Source organism: Pseudopipra pipra, chromosome 3 (genome assembly GCF_036250125.1).
Source record: "Pseudopipra pipra isolate bDixPip1 chromosome 3, bDixPip1.hap1, whole genome shotgun sequence".
Taxonomy (NCBI): domain Eukaryota; kingdom Metazoa; phylum Chordata; class Aves; order Passeriformes; family Pipridae; genus Pseudopipra; species Pseudopipra pipra.
The window spans coordinates 111,149,303-111,167,396 of record NC_087551.1 but is presented as its reverse complement, the minus strand read 5'-3'; the positions used below and the strand labels follow the sequence as shown (position 1 = coordinate 111,167,396).

Here is an 18,094-nt window from a genome sequence, read left to right as displayed (position 1 = left end):
TTTCTTCTATCTACAAAATGTTTTTCAGGCAATATCCTATGGCAATGCTTGTCTGAGAAAAATTTTCATTCTCCTTTGACATCTTTCATTTCATCCCAAGGAGACAAGAACCAGTAAGGGGCCATACATTCATTTTGCATTGTCTGACTCCAATGTCATCAATGAAGACAAGCCAAAGAAAGTGCTAAACCTGTGAGGATATTATCACATTTCTCACCTGGTGACTTATGCACTTTTTAAATTTATTTATTTTTCTTTCTGCATGTGTGCAGTCAGCTCCCAGGCTCAGTTTATGTTTTGGCTCATGGAGCCAAATTAGATGCATGACTTGGCTTTAATTCCTAGCTCACTTGCTTGCCAGGGTCTGCCAGGTATTTGCGTTATTCTAAAGCAACATGTCATCTGATAAATTAAATAAATGCAACATTTAGAAGTCAAGATGATGTACACCATTTGCACTATACCAGCGACCATAGTACATCTTAAATCCTGGACCTCTGCGGTGACTTTGATTTGTTAACTTCTCTGTATGAAACACCAGATGGAATAAATATTCCCCAAAAAGATGGACTGCTGCTCTTAAGTTACAAATGGGTGGGACCTGCCTAAGGTTTTGACAAGTCTCTTAAGAACACTAGGAACTAATTAATATGAAAGACTGCTGTTACTTGCAGCAGGGTAAAAATAAAGAGATGAGATAGAACTTAATATTGTCTTTGCCACTAATCAGTGATGGGACAGTTTTCCCATGTACTACGTACAAAGCTCCCTTAGTTAAATTATAGGAAACACTGAGGAATAAAAGTGTGTTTCAAACTGCTCTTCTAGGACTTCAGATCTCTCTGCCGAAATACGAGTTGGCTTTAGCACTCAGCTGCCAGAGTAGGGCACATCACTGTCAGACAAGGCTTCTTTGACCATTGCATGACATCTTTCACCTTGACAACATGGAGTTTGGGCAGAAGGTTGCAGTCAGCAAGAGTCAGGTCATCTCCATCCAGAAACTTGCGTTTGGACACTTTCTCCTCTTCAGTGCTGTTTGCATCGATCTCCTCTGGCAGAGGGGTTCTCAGGTAGTCATCGAGCTTCTTCAGAGCCTTCACCAAGCCTCTTTCAAGAGCTTTCCCAAAAAAGCAAAGAATAAGTGATTAGGGCAGAGTAAGAACTGTTTATAAACACTCATTGTCAATGGCTATGGTAGTATCTAGAAAAAAAAGCCAAGAACCATCTCTTTGTTGTTAATTTGTACTCCGAAGTCTACACAACCTTATGACAAAATAGCCCAGCAAGGTCTGCCTGAGGGTAAAGCTCATCCTGCAATGGGAAAAAGGGACACAGGAACCTGTTGTGCCATGTTTTCTCCTGCCTAGACAAACAACAAAAAAACAGGGAAAGAGATGCCAGAAGGAAAGAACAGCTTATGATACACTAATAAAACACCTACAACCTATTCTGGCCTGTAGAGGCCATCACACAGTAAACTGCAGTCCTGTACTCTGCTACTTTATTTAACTAAGCAGCCACATATGACTGCAGTGAAGCTGAATTTTCTAGCATTATTTCAGCTCTAAGAAATCTTAGTTTTACTTCTTCCAACCCCCTTCCAGAGTAATTAAAGGCAATAGCAGTAATTCCAAAGATGCTAAACAGAGCTCTATGGAGGTGAAGGATATACTACAACTGAGATACTCAGCCACAGTTAAGATTCACATTTACCTCAGGTTCAACCTTAGCTGCAAATAGTCTTTTTGAGATGTCTCAAATAGGCTGTCACAATGGAGAGGAGACTTCAGAACAGTTACTAAAGACCATGTCCCACACTGCTGCTGGCTCAACAAATTCCGGTCTTTAAATAACACTTAGACCTCTACAGGAGAGTGCAAATTTTTTCACCCAGGCACTGAATTTGTGTTCTTACACTTCATGTGCAGGATAATACAAAGACCTGATTGCAATAATGCACTTATAAAAAGCTGAAAAACTCTATGCAGGTTTACGTGTTACTTAAACTGCAAACACTCTGGGGCAAGAAGGGTCTTTTGCATTTCTGTTTGAAGGGTGACAAGCACAGGGAGTCCTGGTTCCCAACAAGTGCCCCAAAGTGCTAAAGCAACATAAATAAGAAACAGCAAGAATTTACAATGTGAAAAAATAACAACATGACTCATGGGCTCAGGGCCAGAATTTCAGCTGGTGAAAATTACCTGCAGTGATTTATACCTGCTGCAGATCTGGCCTGGAGTCAGAATTAAAAGCCTAATCCTGTAAAATCTTATATCTCTGAGTAACTTACTGCCACTGAATTTAGGAGAGTCTACTCAATGGATCAAGTTACTCAGGCAACGCAGCAATACAAGGTCTACGGAAAGTACAAGGAGCAATGGTTTCAAACTGAAAGTGGGTTAATTTGGTTAGTTATACAGAAGAAATTCTCTACTGTGAGGTGATGAGGCATTGTACCAGGTTGGCCAGGGAAGCTGTGGATGCTCCATCCCTGGCAGTGTTCAAGGCCAGGCTGGATGGGGCTTGGGGCAACCTGTTCTCGTGGGAAATGTCCGTGGCAGGGGATTTGCAACCACATGATCTTTAATATCCTTTGCAACCCAAACCACTCTATGATTCTAAATACATTTATGGAGCACAACAGAAGCTTGAAAGGACTGTAGCAATCACCCTTCACAGAGAGGCTTGCTGGCACAGGTAGCTCTACAGGCTCTGCTGTCAGCCACCCCTGTATTTTTGGCATGGAGAGAAAGGCAGCATGTCCAGGGCCACTAAGGGAGCAGAAGCTGAACACCACAGAACAGGATTTCTCTGCTGCCCTTACATCCATTAAACCTGTGCCAGCGGTGGAAGTCAGATTAAGCTGCCTGATGCCTTGTTCCCACTGAAGCCTCTTGGCCCAGCACCAGGGAACCATACCAGCTCTTTTGTGGCTGACTCTGAGACACAGTGGCAAACCCTGGCTTAATTGATTGACTGGAGAAACGACTGTGATCCAACTGAAAACACCCCCACAAACATAGCAGGGAGGGAAAGAATTTTATTTCTGAAAGCAGAGCATCTAAAGCGACTGAAGTGCTGCCATCCATAAAACAAAAGTGTTGCCATCCCTCATTTAATCAATTCAAATTGAATTTTGACACTGACATTCTGCTGTCAGATGCTGGCAGTGGTGCCTTTAATTGCCTGCAGCTGTACTGAGTCCCACAACTTCTACTGGAGGGTAGTAACTCTGTAGTGTGTCATTTACCCCCATGTGGCAACACTCAAAAGATTTAGCAATCGATTTCTGGTTTGACCTATAACACCTGTTAAATAGATAGTTCTCCTTCTCTTGGTCAGCCTCAGATTGTGTCCTCTTACAATGCATTTATGTCGAGACAATAGACTTGAATTACTGCGATTTAATTCAATTTTGCTCATCCAGATTTTAGAGAATTGGCTTGACACTGAGCATTTTCCAGTATTTCCTTCATCCAGTAGGATCATTGGTTCTCCAAGTCATCTGAGCAGTGTTCCAGCATCAGCAGGACATTAGATGCTTTGTGTTAGCCTGTGGGGTGAGTCAGGTGCGTGTATGGAGACAGGAGCAGCAGGTGAGATGTGTTTATGTAACTTTGCCAGAACTTATTAGGGTTTGGGTTTATTTTTTTGCTCTTTCTGCTATATCAAAATGTGTCATGGCTGTCCCAAAAACAATGCCTGGAGCGAAGCCTGTTTGTGACACTAGGAAAAACTTCTATCTGAATTCATGCTTGGCCCTTGAATACAGCAGCTTTAGGTCAGAAATAAGCATATGTTCAGGGTTCAGTACACTTGTGACCTAATTCACAGGCTCTGCTGGAACCCACAGGATCCTGATATCCCACCAGGAAATGAACCCACAGGATCCTGATATCTCACCGGGAAATTAACACACAGCATCCTGACATCTCACAGGGAAATCACCACATGGTCAAGACCATCTTATACCCCGATAGTCAAGAACTGAACCACTACTTATGACACCAATGACCCCATTTATTTAACTAAAACTCTTCTGATCCTGGCAAATCTCTCAGAACAGCCAGGAAAATAGAAGAGAAGTGAAAAAGGGAGGACTGATCCTCTTCCAATTAAATAGTGACAGAATTTTGAAAACTAAGAGAATTAAGATCCTAAAATTGCAATATCAAATGTTTTTTAGGTGCATGTTATCAGATTTTTAAAGCCTGTTGATGGTTTTCAAGGCATTTTTTGAAATCCATATGCAAATATCCATGTTGCAAATCCTACTTGCTAGGTGTCCTGATACATTCAGATTTATCTATATGATTTGAAGTCTTATGTTCCTTGAGAAGGTACTCAGGGAAATCCCCACTCAAAGTAGGAGGATGTCTAAAAGAATCTAATTTTCTCTCTTACCTGGTAGATATTTAAGCATTATGTGAAAGGTGAAAAAATATGAACAGAGACCAGGAAAAGAAATAACTCCTTTGGTATATCTTATAGCTTTGAATGTTCTGGGACTTTTGCTGAGGAAAGAGCTGTCTGGGTTCATATTACTGAGCAAACTCAGCAGAAGATTTTATTTCAAACCTCCCATACTATGGCTATTTCATGAAAATCTGGATGGTTCTATACATTGTCTCCACTTAGAACACAGGGGAGAGGATGCACTCACCAGGGCAGAGGTTGTATGAATACCAGTCACAGCACTGGACTGGATGAAGGTGCTTGAAATGGTGTGACTAACTAAAAATTACTAATTCCCCATTTGTGAAAGTACCACCCACAATGAATTTCAGAAGTGGTTAAGTACCTAATTCCCTTGGCAATTTATTCTCTGGGAAACATCATTAAATAACTAAATAAATTTGCTGATAACAGCCAATGGGTGGGATTAATCTTCCCTGAAGTGAATAAATTAAATAAGTTTGAATTAAGCACCCTGAGCTCCTTCTGTGTTCAGTGGAGTCTTCTTGTCTACACTTGGTTTCAGTGACCCCTAAATCAGCTGTGGGGACAACCTTTCCTGAAGTGTCTAATCTCACCCTTGCATTGTCTTGGTAACTTCAGGGTGGAGGATTCAGTATTACACCACCAAGTGGAACCGTGCCTGAGAATGTGGCTCTGTGCTGCTTTTGAAGTTTCCACCTCCAATTGCTTCCCCGCCCTGCAGACTTTCAGTATGAACTTAGAGATCCCAAATGTGACCACCTCTATGAGAGGAACCCTGTCATAAGCTTATCCATCAACAGCTGAAATGTCTGAACTCCTGGAAACCATCTCTCTGGACAGTGAAATTACCAAGCACAAAGGCTCCAGCATCATATTGCCTCCACAGGGATATATTTAATATAACTGCAAATTCCAAGAAGTTGTAGCCATGTATATACAAAATCCATGGTGGATCCATCTCTCTCAGCCTTCACTACTTCACTCTGGGCTCCTTATGCAGCCAAGACAACTTACAGCAATCACAGTCCTGCCCTGTCATCCCATCAATAGTAAACAACTCTATTAATAAAAAAACCTTATGAGCTCTTTGTCATTTTCCTTCTCCCTTCAAGACTATGCTTTTAAACAACTGTACTTAAGAATCCAGAGTTAGAAGCCAGAAAAATAGCACTTTCCAACCTCAAAGCAACCACAGAACACTTAATGAATGTATTACCATCTGTCAAATGCACAGGGTGAGGTTCAATTTAGTTGATGATACCTAATTCAGAATGACGTTCCGTTTTCAGCAAAAGGTTACTTGATGTTGAACAATGAGATTAACAAATTCTGACATGCACAGAAATACAAATAATGTAACAAAAGTTAATAATTGGCAAAATTGTGCTCTCAGTTACACTGACATAAAAGAAGAGTAACTCTGCATTGTCAACAATCTATTCCATATTTACTCCAGTTCAACCAAGAACAGACTTTGGCTCTGTTACTCAACTCTTCAAGCAAAAACTTCCTTAAACTATTAGCCTGTGCAACTGTTTCCAGGGGACGGAGTGAAATCCTTGTAAGTGCAAACACTGGAAAATGTAATGCATGGAGGAATCCTGCAAGTCAAGTGGAGGTCCACACGACAAAGATTCATTAGTAGGTACTCAGGGTGAAATTCTGGGCACAGTGAAGCCCATGGAAGTTTTGCTGTTGACTTCAGCGGGGTTACGATTTCTCCAGCAGCTTTTAAATCCAAAAGAGACTGTTATAATCAGTTAATCTGACCTCTGAAATAATACTGGCCAAAAAACTTCCAGCATCGTTGGTCGTTTCCATCTCTTATTTTCTGTGGGTCAAATAAGGCTGAAGTAAAATGGAAAGTAACTAGAAAGTAGTAAAAGAGAAACGGATCGGAAAAAGTAAAACCAATTCAGGCTGCCCACACCCACAGCATTTGCAGAGGTCAGACGAGGACTCTTCTTCCCCTTTCTTGAACTCCAAATATTTCCTTCCTTGTTTAATGTTGGGACAAGGAGAAATAGCAAAGCAGACAAAGCACATAAACGCCAATCTCTGTGGCCTGAATGAGCTGCTGGAAGGCAAATCATTCCATCCTAAAATAGTAGCCTATGAAAAGCTGCATTACCACCAGAGAAGCCTCAACCTCTCTCTCTCTTTTGAGAACAGGCAGAGTGGCTACCTAAATTTAAAATAGCTAAAATGAGATGAGATGACTTGTGTTTTATGTGTCTGAGTGGAACCATTTGCAGGACGAGGATTTCACTTGACAGTTATTATGGGAAGAGATGCAAAGCATAGAGGACACAATAAGAGCAGTAAGAACAAACAATTCTTTAGCCAAATTAAACATTAAAACTACTTGATTTTCGTGAAAAGAGAGCAAAACTAGTTAATTTTTTTAAATAAACTTTAAGCAGAATAATGCAAGATTTTCAAACAAGCATGAAAACCAAAAAGTCATGTTTTGGGACTGTTTGTTAAGTAAGTCACGCCTAGGCATTCAATCATTTTCACATCATTTTCAAAGTGTCAGTAATCTTCAAAATTAACACATCAATTTCAAATTAAAAAGAGAATAACGTTTTGTTTCAAAAAATTTAAGAGAAAATACTTTTACTTTTCAAAGCAAGATACTATTCACAAATTTCCACCTACATTTGCCAATAATTCAGGTTACGCACACCACCTATGGCATTTTTTGTCAAAAAACATTTTGTCACAAAACATTTTGTCCAAGTCTAGGTCAAATACATGTGGCCCTCTTCCTAATTACCACTGTAAGCATGATGGCAACAAGGCTTCAAAGTCACTGAAGCCCAGCAATACCACGGCTTCTGTAGCCAACATCTGAAACTACCTGAGACTGATCTCGGCAGAACTGCAAGGTTCTTAATTGTTGAGCCCAGGCAAGTTCAACAAACCACGATCCATGTACAGAAATGAACAACGATTCCTGCTGCTGCCCTGGATCACTGATTGATGCTTTCCCTTTTTACTGCTTTCTCCCACTCCCCTCCAGTAAGATTTATCCTGTAACACACGCAAATGAACTTGGTGAAATACGCAATGAGGGAAAAGGGGGAACAGCACATAAATATTCGCAGTCGCAATCAAACAATCTGCGATTTATTTTTCCTTTAAAAAAACAAACCACCTTTCCTGATCACTTCCAGATTCACAAAGTTTGATACTATATGAGACCCAATACTGTTTTCTGGTAGGAGAGGGGAACCAGCTAAGAAATAGCAATTTAAGGTAAGAAAATAATATCATTCTACGAGTCTGACAGTCTGATTAAAGACCAAGGATTCATATTTTCACTCTCTTTTTTCTCCATCCTGCTCAGGTTTTTTTTCAGACAGGCTCAACAGAGTTTGTAACAATAATCTGTATAGATTAATCCTCCTCCATGGAGGAGCTGTGACTGCAGTACACATGACTCTATATTACATATTGAACAGTTTATCTTCCCCCCTGTGATTTCAATATAACCCTTGAGACTTGAGTGCTGCCTTGATTTCTTCTGTTCAGCCACTTAAGAGTCAGGTGCCTTGTCTAAGCTGGTTATGTAGGTTCCCTCTCTGTTCAGAGGGACTAAGCATCTCCAGAGGGTAATTCCATCCAACTGCCTGAGACACCTGATTTAAACCAGTGTGACTCAATCCACACATGCCCTTCTTGCTGCATCAACTACAGTTGAAACCTAAAGGACTAGCTCAGACTAGACACCTCACTTTCAGGGAGGTGAAGTTAGTAGAGACGAATCCTACCCTTTGAATATAATTTCACTGTTCACCCAAGTGATGTAGTATAATACCTCCCATTTTTTTAAAAAGTACTTAAATATTAGGGCTTACACCCCAAAGGGCAAATACATGGCCAATTTGAGCATTGCAACATCCTTCCCAGACATGTTTCTGCCTTGTAAAATCCCCAGCTCTGAGCAGCAATGAGTGGGCAGTCACTGAGAGCCATTGGAAATGCAGAGGAGGATGAAGGCTGTGTGCTCCTTTGCATCCAAGGCATTTAGATGTCTAACTCTGGGCCAAAGGGAGTTTCTGGGGTGATTCATCTCTCCTATTACAGATTTTCCACTCCAGATAAATAATTTAATATTCACTGGAACAGACACTTCTGCATGTTCCCACAATAAAGGCAAATGCCCACACATCCATGTGGAAAAGGTGTGATCTGTCTGTTTCTACTCACTTAATGAATCAACAAATACCTAGTTGTGTACACAGAAGAGAAATAGATTAGTGTCTGTTATTCCTCAACTCCATTTTCCTGATTAGGGGGTTGTTTTAGGTGACAGAGGTTCATATTCATCCTCCAGACAAGTCAGAGCTGGGATTTGAAAAGGGATTTTTCACTCCTGGTCAGCGTTCAGGTGACTGTACATCAGTAGGGGAGTGAGTCACACAAACACAGGTGCACACATGCAAACAGCCGCACAACTTCGGTCCTAACTCGCCTTTCAGATGTGGTCTAAATCAGGCATAAATAGGGACAAATTTTCCGTATTTGTAGGTGCATATATATGTTATTCTGTGTATGTCTACTGAGAGACATCAGGGTGGTAAATCCCAGGAACATTTCACCCAGGACTCAGAGGAACATGGAGCTGAAATACAGCTGATAGATACCATAAGCAACTTTAGGAATCCAGACACATCAAAAATCTGTTGGTTTACTCAGAGGTAAAATTCACCTTGCCTAACTTCAGCCATCTACTTGTTAGGTAATTAGTCCCATCTAGTTGTCCAAGTCTCCTCTATAGATAGCAATGAAAGACAGGTACCTCCAAAGGAAGATCAAAGAAAGATCACCCAGCTTTAGATCCAAATTTTAAGATAAATCAAACTGCTCTTTAGAAGTGGATTGATGTCTCTCTCCACTGATCACAAAAGAAGCCAGGATTATTGAATTACACTAACATAGTTTTTAGACAGACTTAGCCGAGATGATATCTCCCTCATAATCCCTCTTCCCTTCCCTCCTCACCCCATCTACAAACTTTTGATGATGTTTATTGATCAATTAGAGCTACATCCCAAAATTTTTTACAAAGCTACATCCCAAAATTTTGACAGATCTGTCTCAAAAAGTTCCACAGAATATGACTCAGAGAGTCTGAGACCTTGATTCCCCAGGTACCTTTTTCCTAAGACAGAGAAAAATGATCCAAGGGTTAAGGGGTTACCTGGATTTAAGAGACCTGAGTCTCTTCTTCTCAACCTTTTCTACATGACCTTATAAAAACGATTTAAATCATTTGCCTTGTAAGTTCCTATATACAAAATAAGAATAAAAGTACACTTCAGTCACAAACTCTGCATTAGTAAAGCTGTGATGCACCACCCGTGGACATATGGTTCAGGTTAGAGGAAGGTACACAGTAAATATAACAAAAAGAAGAGGCATCTGGCCATCTTCCTATTTTCATGATACCATTTGTCCTACTCCCAAATTAAACCTAATGAAACAGGTAAATCAATAATGTCTTTAAAAAATTTAAACACATGTTTTTTAAAGCATCTAGAAAGAATGTTTTGACTTATGTCTAATTTTATACTGAAAATTCAGGTTTCCTCCTTCCCTTTCCTTATTCGGTTTTACAGTGGAGGCAAGAAATAAATGTAATATTTGTAACATTATCACAAAGAATACAGGCAGAGTACCTTAAAATGCTGGTTTTTAAGAAGAAAACCCAGGTGTTCAAATGACACCAAAAGAAAGCTTCACTTTCCAAGTCTCTCAGGAGTCCAAGCGACCCTGAGGGCAGGAAGCAAGTGAATGTAAAACTACTGGCCTACAAGTGCCCCAGGAAGAACAGCACCAAACTTGCATTTCACAAATCATTGTAACTCTGTACCAGCACGTAAACGACAAGCATCATTTCTAGGGCACATCCCCGAGGGCCTAATCCTGACCTCTGCAATGCTAGTCCTGTGCAGGTGTCCCTAAAATAACTGTAGACAATCAGCAGCTGATTTGCATCAGAAACTTGGGAAAAAAAAATAAAATAAATCCCTGCAGATTATAAAACCACATTATTCATAGTATGAGATTAGCACTCTGCTATCTTGATTTTTGAGATGCTGTGTATTCACTCAGAGTGTAAAGTTTTGTTTTACTACCAAAGAGGAAACAAGATGATTCGGGGATCAACAAAGGAACACTAACTACATGTATCTGAATTAAATAAGAGTAAAGTGAGCTGCTGGTATAGTGCAGCCAGGCTTTAGCAACAGTGCTGTGGGGACCCCTTGTGTTCCAAGATTTAAGGACCTTAAAAACTTTTTTAAAAAGTCAGTTCCTCTACAGGCTGTTGGCACTTGAATCTTAAATATCAATTTCTTTCAATTCCAGGCATGTAGAAGAATAAAGTCTGCTTTTGTTTACACCAGGATAACCCCAACTGCACTTCAATTATTTCAATTACATTATATGTAATTCCAGCATTGGTGGAATGAGAGGGAAACACAGCAATGCCTATCTAGCAGCACCTGAGGATGAAATTTTAAAGATATTAAGTTCCCAAATCCCTTAGTTCACTTTAAAAATCTCAGTCTCAAATAGATTTATTTAATGTTTTCAGTATTTTCTGTCCTTTGTGTTCAGAAATTGTTACTGAGACACAAAAAGCCATGAGACGATGAGATTTACAAATGACTCACATCTTAATTCTTTTCCATTGTTTCTCTGCTTTTGAGATTTTTTTGTTTCAAGCCCCATGAAATGATTTAGGGATCATCCCGATTATGCCTCAACCTCTCTGAAAGGTGCAAAAGCAAAAAGACTTTTAATTATGTCTGGATGCATGAAAAAATTTCCAGTATTAGTAGGGAGGTCACATTCCCTCTGTTGCAACTGCTGTGGCAAGAATTAAGAACATTTTTCCACGTTCTGGTGTCCCCAATTAAAACAAGGCATTGGGAATTCTAGCAAGAGGTCAAAGGAGAACAATAATACAGTGCTCAAGGACTGGAAAAAAGCCTCAAAGACCAAAGACACTTCAGTGCACCAAAGACATTCCTCCAGTTCCTTCTATTCTCTGATCGATCAAATCCAATCCTTTCAAGGATGAAATACTAACATGTTTGCTCAATTGCAAAACTGACTGGGATGGGATTTGCAAGAGATGGTAGCAAATAATCCAAAGGTCCTCCTAGCCTCAAAGTCTCATTTTGATGCCTTATTCCTAACACTGTTTTCAAGTTAAAGATCAACTATTTAAGATCTGATCTAATAAAGAAAATCAGCAACATTGATTTTCATTTATGTCTCATTCTTGGTTTCCCTGTTATTTTATGAAGAACATTTGCATGCTTAAAACAAAAAATCTGTTTTAGGAAAAACAGATTCTGGGCCAATTCTTCTCCCTTTGAAGTCACCAACAGTTTTGCAAACTGACTTCCAGGAGCCAGTCATTAGGCTCTCTATCATGTGATAGCTTGCTCTGCAATGGCTAAATATAAGCCTGTGAACAATCCTCTCAGGACATTAAGACCAGTTGGGTGTTTAAATCTGAACATCTGCTTATATAAGATTTGGACACTGTACTGAGTAAGGCCATAACTTCATCTAAGTCCTTGGTGTGGGGAACATACTTAGGATACACCAAGTATAACGTGCCGAGGGAAGTCACCCACCAGGGCAAAACCATAGAGCAATGAAGTTAAAACTCAATTCTAAATAATAATGTAATTTAGGCTTCCCATTCCAGCAGTGAGGCGCTTAATTCCTCCCAGGACTGCTGCCGCCAGATTGCTCTAATCCACTTCCAGCTGTGCTACTGCTCCTGTGTGCGAGCATGGGAGTTCGGCTGGGAAACAGAACAAAGCACCCCAGTAAAGCCAGAAGCACTTGGAGGAATATTCAAACACACAGGGGAAATAATTCCCTCTTAAGGAAGAGCATCTGCCAACTACTGTTCCCACTGCAAGTGTTGTAGTCTAGGCCTGGCCTGTGCATATAGGCCCTGGTCCTGCAAAAGCTTGAGGATGTGCCCTAATTTCAGCATATCATTGATCTCGTTGACTTCAGCATATTCTATAACTTTGATTTATATAAATGCAAATATTCTTTAATTTTTTTTCCTTCCTTCTTATGGTATGCAATGTCTTCAAAGTTGCTTCAACACAGATGTGTCATAAAATTACATCTGTTAGTAAATTAATTGCAAATATTTACTATTTCCAGAATGGCTACATCTAAGACCGCTAATCAAGCATATCAAGTCTCTGCCTTGGAGAGCTTGCAGTCTGATCACATCTGGATTTACACAGAATTTTAGTTTTGTGTTGTTTTTACATTGTGTTTTTCAGATTTCCATCAGGAAATCTTCATACCTTGATTAGCAACGTCTTAGAAGAAGGAAAGTTCAGAAATATTCCCTAGTAAGTACATATTTCTCACATTAAGGTGGTGGTGTGTTATCATTTTAGAAAACTGAAAACCTCTTCCTTCTAATGGCATAAAATTTCAGATCTCAGTTTTGGCAGGTCAAAAGATATTGGTCCTTAAAGCTGTCACTGGTCCCAGCCAGAATATTGATGGCTCTGGGCCTCCAGCCAGCATGATTTTGAGAAGAACTTTCAAAGAGTTATTTCTCAAGTAAACTTTTTTTTGCAAACTGCTGTTTCTGGGCATTTTCGAATCAGTCTTTGATTACTGGGCAGAAAGCAGATAAAGCAATTTAGGACGGATGATAAATGCAACTTGCAGCACTTCTTAACAAGTTAGCACACAGCTATCACCACAGTTTTAGTGGTCTTTGTACATGTGTTTTTATAAGGAGACAGAGTGAACAGTTTTATTAACATATCATGAGTGAGTTATGTGGGTCATCCCAAATGGATGGCAATAAAAGCTTTATATCACACTCACCAACATGTATTTGGTACTTTATGTGCCACAAATGTTGCAGAAAAGCTATTTTACATATGTTTTAAAGACTGGGTATTTTTTATATTAGGGCTGGTTTTGTAAAGCTGCCAGGCACTTCAGCTACCATGAGCCCAACATTATTTAGCTCAGGGGGAGTCATAAAAACTTGTTTAAAATGTTCTGAAACAGCTTTCATAGAACCACCACAGAATCATAGAATGGCCTGGGTTGGAAGGGACCTTAAAGATCATCTAGTTCCAACCCCCCTGCCATGGGCAGGGACACCTTCCACTAGAGGAACTGTCATCCTGACATATTAAATCATAAAGCAAGTCCTTTTCTCTAAAACAATTTTAAACACTATCCTAGTCCTTCTTGGTTGCATGACAGAGAAAACTTGGTATTGTCACAGCACAGGACAAATTGTGGCTCATGCTGGGCCTTGGACAGATGTGGGATTTTGTAGTGGAAAAGGGAAAATCTGCGACTAAAGAGGAAGGAAAAAATTTAATAGCAAGTTGATATACAGGCATGACACACATATTTATAGATTTATATTTATACCTATATATTTATATGGCACCTTGAAAATCTGTTCAAAAAGTATAAAGCATTAATGTTGGTCCCAAAGAGTCTGATCCAAGATCCCTGTCACAGGAAACAGCCATCAGTACAAGGGCATTCAAAGAGCTTTTCAAACTTGCTCTGGTGAAGTCAAAGTCAAGAGGAGCTTTGCCAGGAACTTTGCTGAGCACAGGGTGAAGCCTTTAGGCATAGAACAGGATCAAAGCCTCAGGAAAGCCATATCACAACTAAAGTTATAACCTGATCCCTACAGATGAGAGAAGTCGGTCTGGAAGGAAGAGGGGTGATTCCCCTACCCTTCCCCACCACGCATGGAGATGCTTTGGGGACAGATGTTTTGCTCTTCTACACCGACCTGCTGCTGCAGCCAGACCAGACCATGCTTGTCAGAATGACACAGGCTGCCCACCACATCAAGAAGGTCTTACTCCAGCTCAGGTGCCACAAAGGGTCTGCACCACAGAGCTGGCATTACTGTAAATATTCTACAGTGGGATTTGGAGTGAACTGATTTAAAGAGGCATGTGATGGCTTCTAGAAAGGATCAGCACACACCGTTCAGCCTGTGCATGTACCTGTACTATGGGTCTGACTCTCTGCTTAGCAGGAGTAACTCCACAGCATAAAACTGATGTAGGGCAGTTTAAATTCCAGCCCTATACATGTGTGTGCATATCTACTGTACCCACACATACACAGCACAGGGAGAGAGACATTTCCCACCTCACACACTTAACCACAAAGTGTGATGGAGCTACTGAAAGAGGTGAACGGCATTTAATCACATGTGAGTTAATGATTTAAATGTGCTTTTATTTTTGGCCTCTTGATGTAAATCCAAACCAGACAAGCGGAGTCCTCTGGTCAGACGGCTGGAAATTCCTCTGCATGAAATCATGTTGGTGGTCTCCCAGCTCAGCGCCTTCTGAAGAGCCGTACAGTGAAATATCCTTCCGTACCACTAATGAATGCGCCCACCCACACTGGAGCTGGTGCCCCCTAAGAACTCAATTCAAGAACAACTTTTTAAACTCATACATGAAATCAAAGGGCTCATTCTGCGAGCCAAAGAACTTACAATTTTAGGCGGGACAGTTAATGGGTGGTTACTCTAGGTTGTCCCCTTGGTTTGCAGTACACAGTCTCGCAGGAAAAAATAATAAGCAGGATACTGTACATGTACACAGCATTCCAGTTAATTAAATTTCATCCTCCTCCAATGAATACATAAATTGTTGCTACCCTGGTGACTGTACAGAGCTTGAGTGACTTGCTCAGCATCAACCAAAGGAACCAAAGTAAACACACAAGACCTTGGTTTACTTTCCTGTGCTCAGACAAGACCTCCTTCTCGATATTAAACAATCACTAAACAACCAGAAACACTCAAATGGGCTGTGAAAACTTGAGCAAGAGCATCCAGGAAATAATTTTCACGACTACTGCCACTAAACCCTCCCAAGGACTCCTGTCCTTGTGTGAAGGAACACTTGTCATTTAAAGCACAAGGGCCAGAAAACTGCATAACTCGGTTTTGCTACCGAAGCAAGACACAGATCATCCCACGATGAGGAGATGAGTCCTTCAAGCAGGCCTGTTATAAAATTATCAAGTGGCACGGGGGGTGGAAGGAATCAAGTTCTAATTGAACTGACTTGAAATAATAAATGCACACACTTTCTTTAAACACAGCTTGCCACATCCTGAGAATCTGGAATCAATTCCTTCCCTTTCAAGAAGCTTAAAAGTGGTGGGACTTTGATATGGCATGAGCATGTTTGCTTCTGGGCTTACAGCCCTCGCCAGCCAGTTCCAAAACTTTCAGTGCTTTTATATTATAAGACAGAAAGTTAGGAAAACAAAGATGGAAAAAAGAATCAGAAATTCAGGGAACTATTAAATCAGGGCAGCTTTGCTGCCAAATACCTTTGGTAAGTAAATGAATCATGATCAATAACATATTGCCATGCAGACTTACAGGAGAAGGTTATCACCTGCTTCTGTGCCAGGCACAAAACATAACGGTGTGTGGCTAATGAAGTACTACATGAATCCAGAAAAAAAAAAAATCACTATTTTTCTCTGTAATGTTAAAGCATTTTACTTCAAAGTAAATTTAACTCGTCCAGAAAAAACATGATTTTTTCCATTTGTCAAAATTGATAGGTTGCTATGAAACACTTCTCTTTTGATGATGTTGCATTTGTAAGAGCAAACTGTCTTGACAGAAGGAACCCTATTTTTGTTAAGGGGATGTTTCAGCCCTGATTGTAAAGCTGCTTGCTTTATACATTCACATATTTGCCAGCAGAGGGTATCACAATCTTAGAAACACATGTACATACCTATCATTGAATCTATTCATTTATATGTGAGGATTTAGACATACACACTAAACCAAGAAGTTACCAATCTCTTGTTTTCTTTAGTATCTTTTCCATTATTGAAATAAAAAAATTATTTGGCTACTTAAAGGCTACAGACTGTGTTAGCAGAGCCATCTGCTATGAATATTGCAATGACATAGCCAAGCAATGGCATAATCTGAAGCCTGACATTCCTGCATGGCCCTGGCTGTAAACCCTCCTGGGAGGAACACCAGCTTGGGCTTATCTTCGGAGTGCATTAGGTTCTCATTAATTCTTACATCCAGTATCCTTATGCTGCATAAATCTCGTTTAATTATCCCAACCACTTCACGCCACTTTACCACAAAGATGTAACAGCCACAGGCTGTAGTGAGAGCTCGTATTGCACAGACCACATGATCTCTGATAAAGCAGTACACTACGAAGAATGATCACATATAATTATACCTTAACCACACTTCTAGAGATAGGCTGATGCTACAAATTCCCAGCCTGACATCCCACACGTTAATGAATTTACTTCCCTGACTCCCAATTTAAGAACTTAATTTAAACGACCTGATGTTTGGTGCTTTAGCTTCCCTGGTATTCAGCAGTCCCCTATTCCCAACTAAAATAAATTAAAATTATTGTTTATATAATGGCCTGAGTTCTATGATCTATTTTTAATTTATTAACAAGTCTTTTTCTATTTGTGTTTTGATCATGTGCAACTGATGTCCCAGTTACTGGTGTGGCTTTCCAGATTAACCCAAGCACTTGAGTCAGCTGGAGTTAGGAGCAAATATAGAGGATGACTGTGAGATGTATTACCTTTATCTGAGCATTGGAATCTACAGGAACCATTTAAGATAACAACAAACAGCAATCTCTGTTCTTTTTGGATGTCACCTGCTCAAATGGAGACAGGGAAAGGGACTTCACCTCAGTAATTATATTTTATGTATATAAAATGCTTTTTATTTTTACAGAAATATATACAACTATTTATACTGTTATATACGAAAGACAATGTGTCATAACCTGCTGTAAAAGGACATGTATCAGATCAGGGCTAGAGCCCCAGATTCCTTTTGGATCAGTGTTGCAATTTTACAAAATACCAATCAAAAAGAAATAGGTTCACATGGGAATATGCATCCAGTGGTGCTGTCCTTTCCTTTTCAGACATAGTCTTTTCACTGCTCAAGAAATCTAACACAACCACTTTTTGATTAACTCATTATCTGCCATCCAAATCAGCCTTCAGAATAACTGCTGTGGTTCAGATGAACTGGACAGGAAGGTGGGTAAAACATCCCTGGGATAAGGGAAAAGGTATTCTTGCTTAGCCCTTGAAAACTGGAAGTCAACTACTCTACTGAAATTGAGGTCTATGTCCCACAAAGTGTAAGTGTGCTTTGACAGTCCCAAGGACCCAGAGGTCCTCAGGTACTTTACTCTGTTGATAGAAAAAACATGTGGGTACTACTGATACTCTACTTGTCTATGTTTTATTCTCTTTGCACTGCAGCACTACAGCTGTAAAAAAAATAAGCTAAAACCATTTCTCTACTTCAAAGAGGAAAGTTGAGGATGAGTGCATTCAGAGATTGCAGTGTCTGGATATGACAGGAGCACAAACTAGCTAACAAAAATGGAGTGAAGGTGTTTGCAGGGAACAAAGACTGTCTCTTTTCCCTATAACCTTGGTGTGCTTAATTGGCATTGGAAGCATTTTCCTTTTCTTTCAAGAGTACCTAAACCAAGGGCTTGTTAGGCAGATCTAGGGAAAGCTCCCATTAATCATACTGCAGGTT

General features: G+C 40.1%; 1 protein-coding gene across 3 annotated transcripts in view; it reads right to left on the bottom strand.

Moving 5' to 3' along the window:
* Window positions 1-18,094, bottom strand: part of CLIC5 (chloride intracellular channel 5) — an 82,610-nt gene that overhangs the window by 10,419 nt on the left and 54,097 nt on the right. For all 3 annotated transcript variants that reach the window (XM_064650740.1, XM_064650741.1, XM_064650742.1), the window contains one exon: window positions 939-1,120. In XM_064650740.1, the coding sequence (XP_064506810.1) occupies window positions 939-1,120 (182 nt within the window). The remainder of the gene's footprint in view (window positions 1-938; window positions 1,121-18,094) is intronic.